General features: G+C 61.1%; 1 protein-coding gene across 1 annotated transcript in view; it reads right to left on the reverse strand.

Annotated features, from left to right (window-relative positions):
• Positions 1–165: 165 nt before the first annotated feature.
• The window catches only part of LOC104084217 (carbonic anhydrase 9-like), a gene marked incomplete at its 5' end in the record, with an annotated part of 9325 nt that continues 8976 nt past the window's right edge, over positions 166–514 (reverse strand). The window contains 2 exons of the mRNA XM_009587966.1: positions 166–263; positions 406–435. Coding sequence (XP_009586261.1) covers positions 166–263; positions 406–435 — 128 coding nt within the window. The remainder of the gene's footprint in view (positions 264–405; positions 436–514) is intronic.

Consider the following 514-nt stretch of genomic DNA (forward strand, 5'->3'; position numbering starts at 1 on the left):
TGGGCGAGTCCAGCCGGGTGGGGGAGGAAGGGGGGGAGTGTTAGAGCAGGCGGGGGGGGGCCTGCTAACCCATCTTGCTGCCCGAGAGATCGCCCTTAACCCCTCTTCTCATGCCCCAGACCCATGCTACCCCTTGGGCCCTCTTCTCCTGCAGCTCCCCATCACTCACCGTGTGTTCTGGCTGCGGTGCTTGTAGATGTACAGCAGGAAGGCCAGCGCCGTGATGGCAAAGAGCACCCCAAAGAGCACGGCCAGCACGTCCCCTGCAAGCCAAGCACAGGCACATTACACTGGGGACGTTCTCCTGCGGCTGCCAGCTGAGGGAGATGGGGCAAGGCTGGAGCAGGCTGGTAGCCCCAACGCAGAGGGGACACAAAAGCAACAGTCTTGGCTGAGCACACTTACCTGCGTGAAATGAAGAGCTGGAGTGTCCTTCTGCAAAGGAGACAAAGACGAGAGGATGGGAGTCAACTGCATGGATGCTAGGGCAGCCCTGCAAACCCACCATGGCTGC

This window comes from Fulmarus glacialis, unplaced genomic scaffold, assembly GCF_000690835.1.
Source record: "Fulmarus glacialis isolate BGI_N327 unplaced genomic scaffold, ASM69083v1 scaffold23691, whole genome shotgun sequence".
NCBI classification, from domain to species: Eukaryota; Metazoa; Chordata; class Aves; order Procellariiformes; family Procellariidae; genus Fulmarus; species Fulmarus glacialis.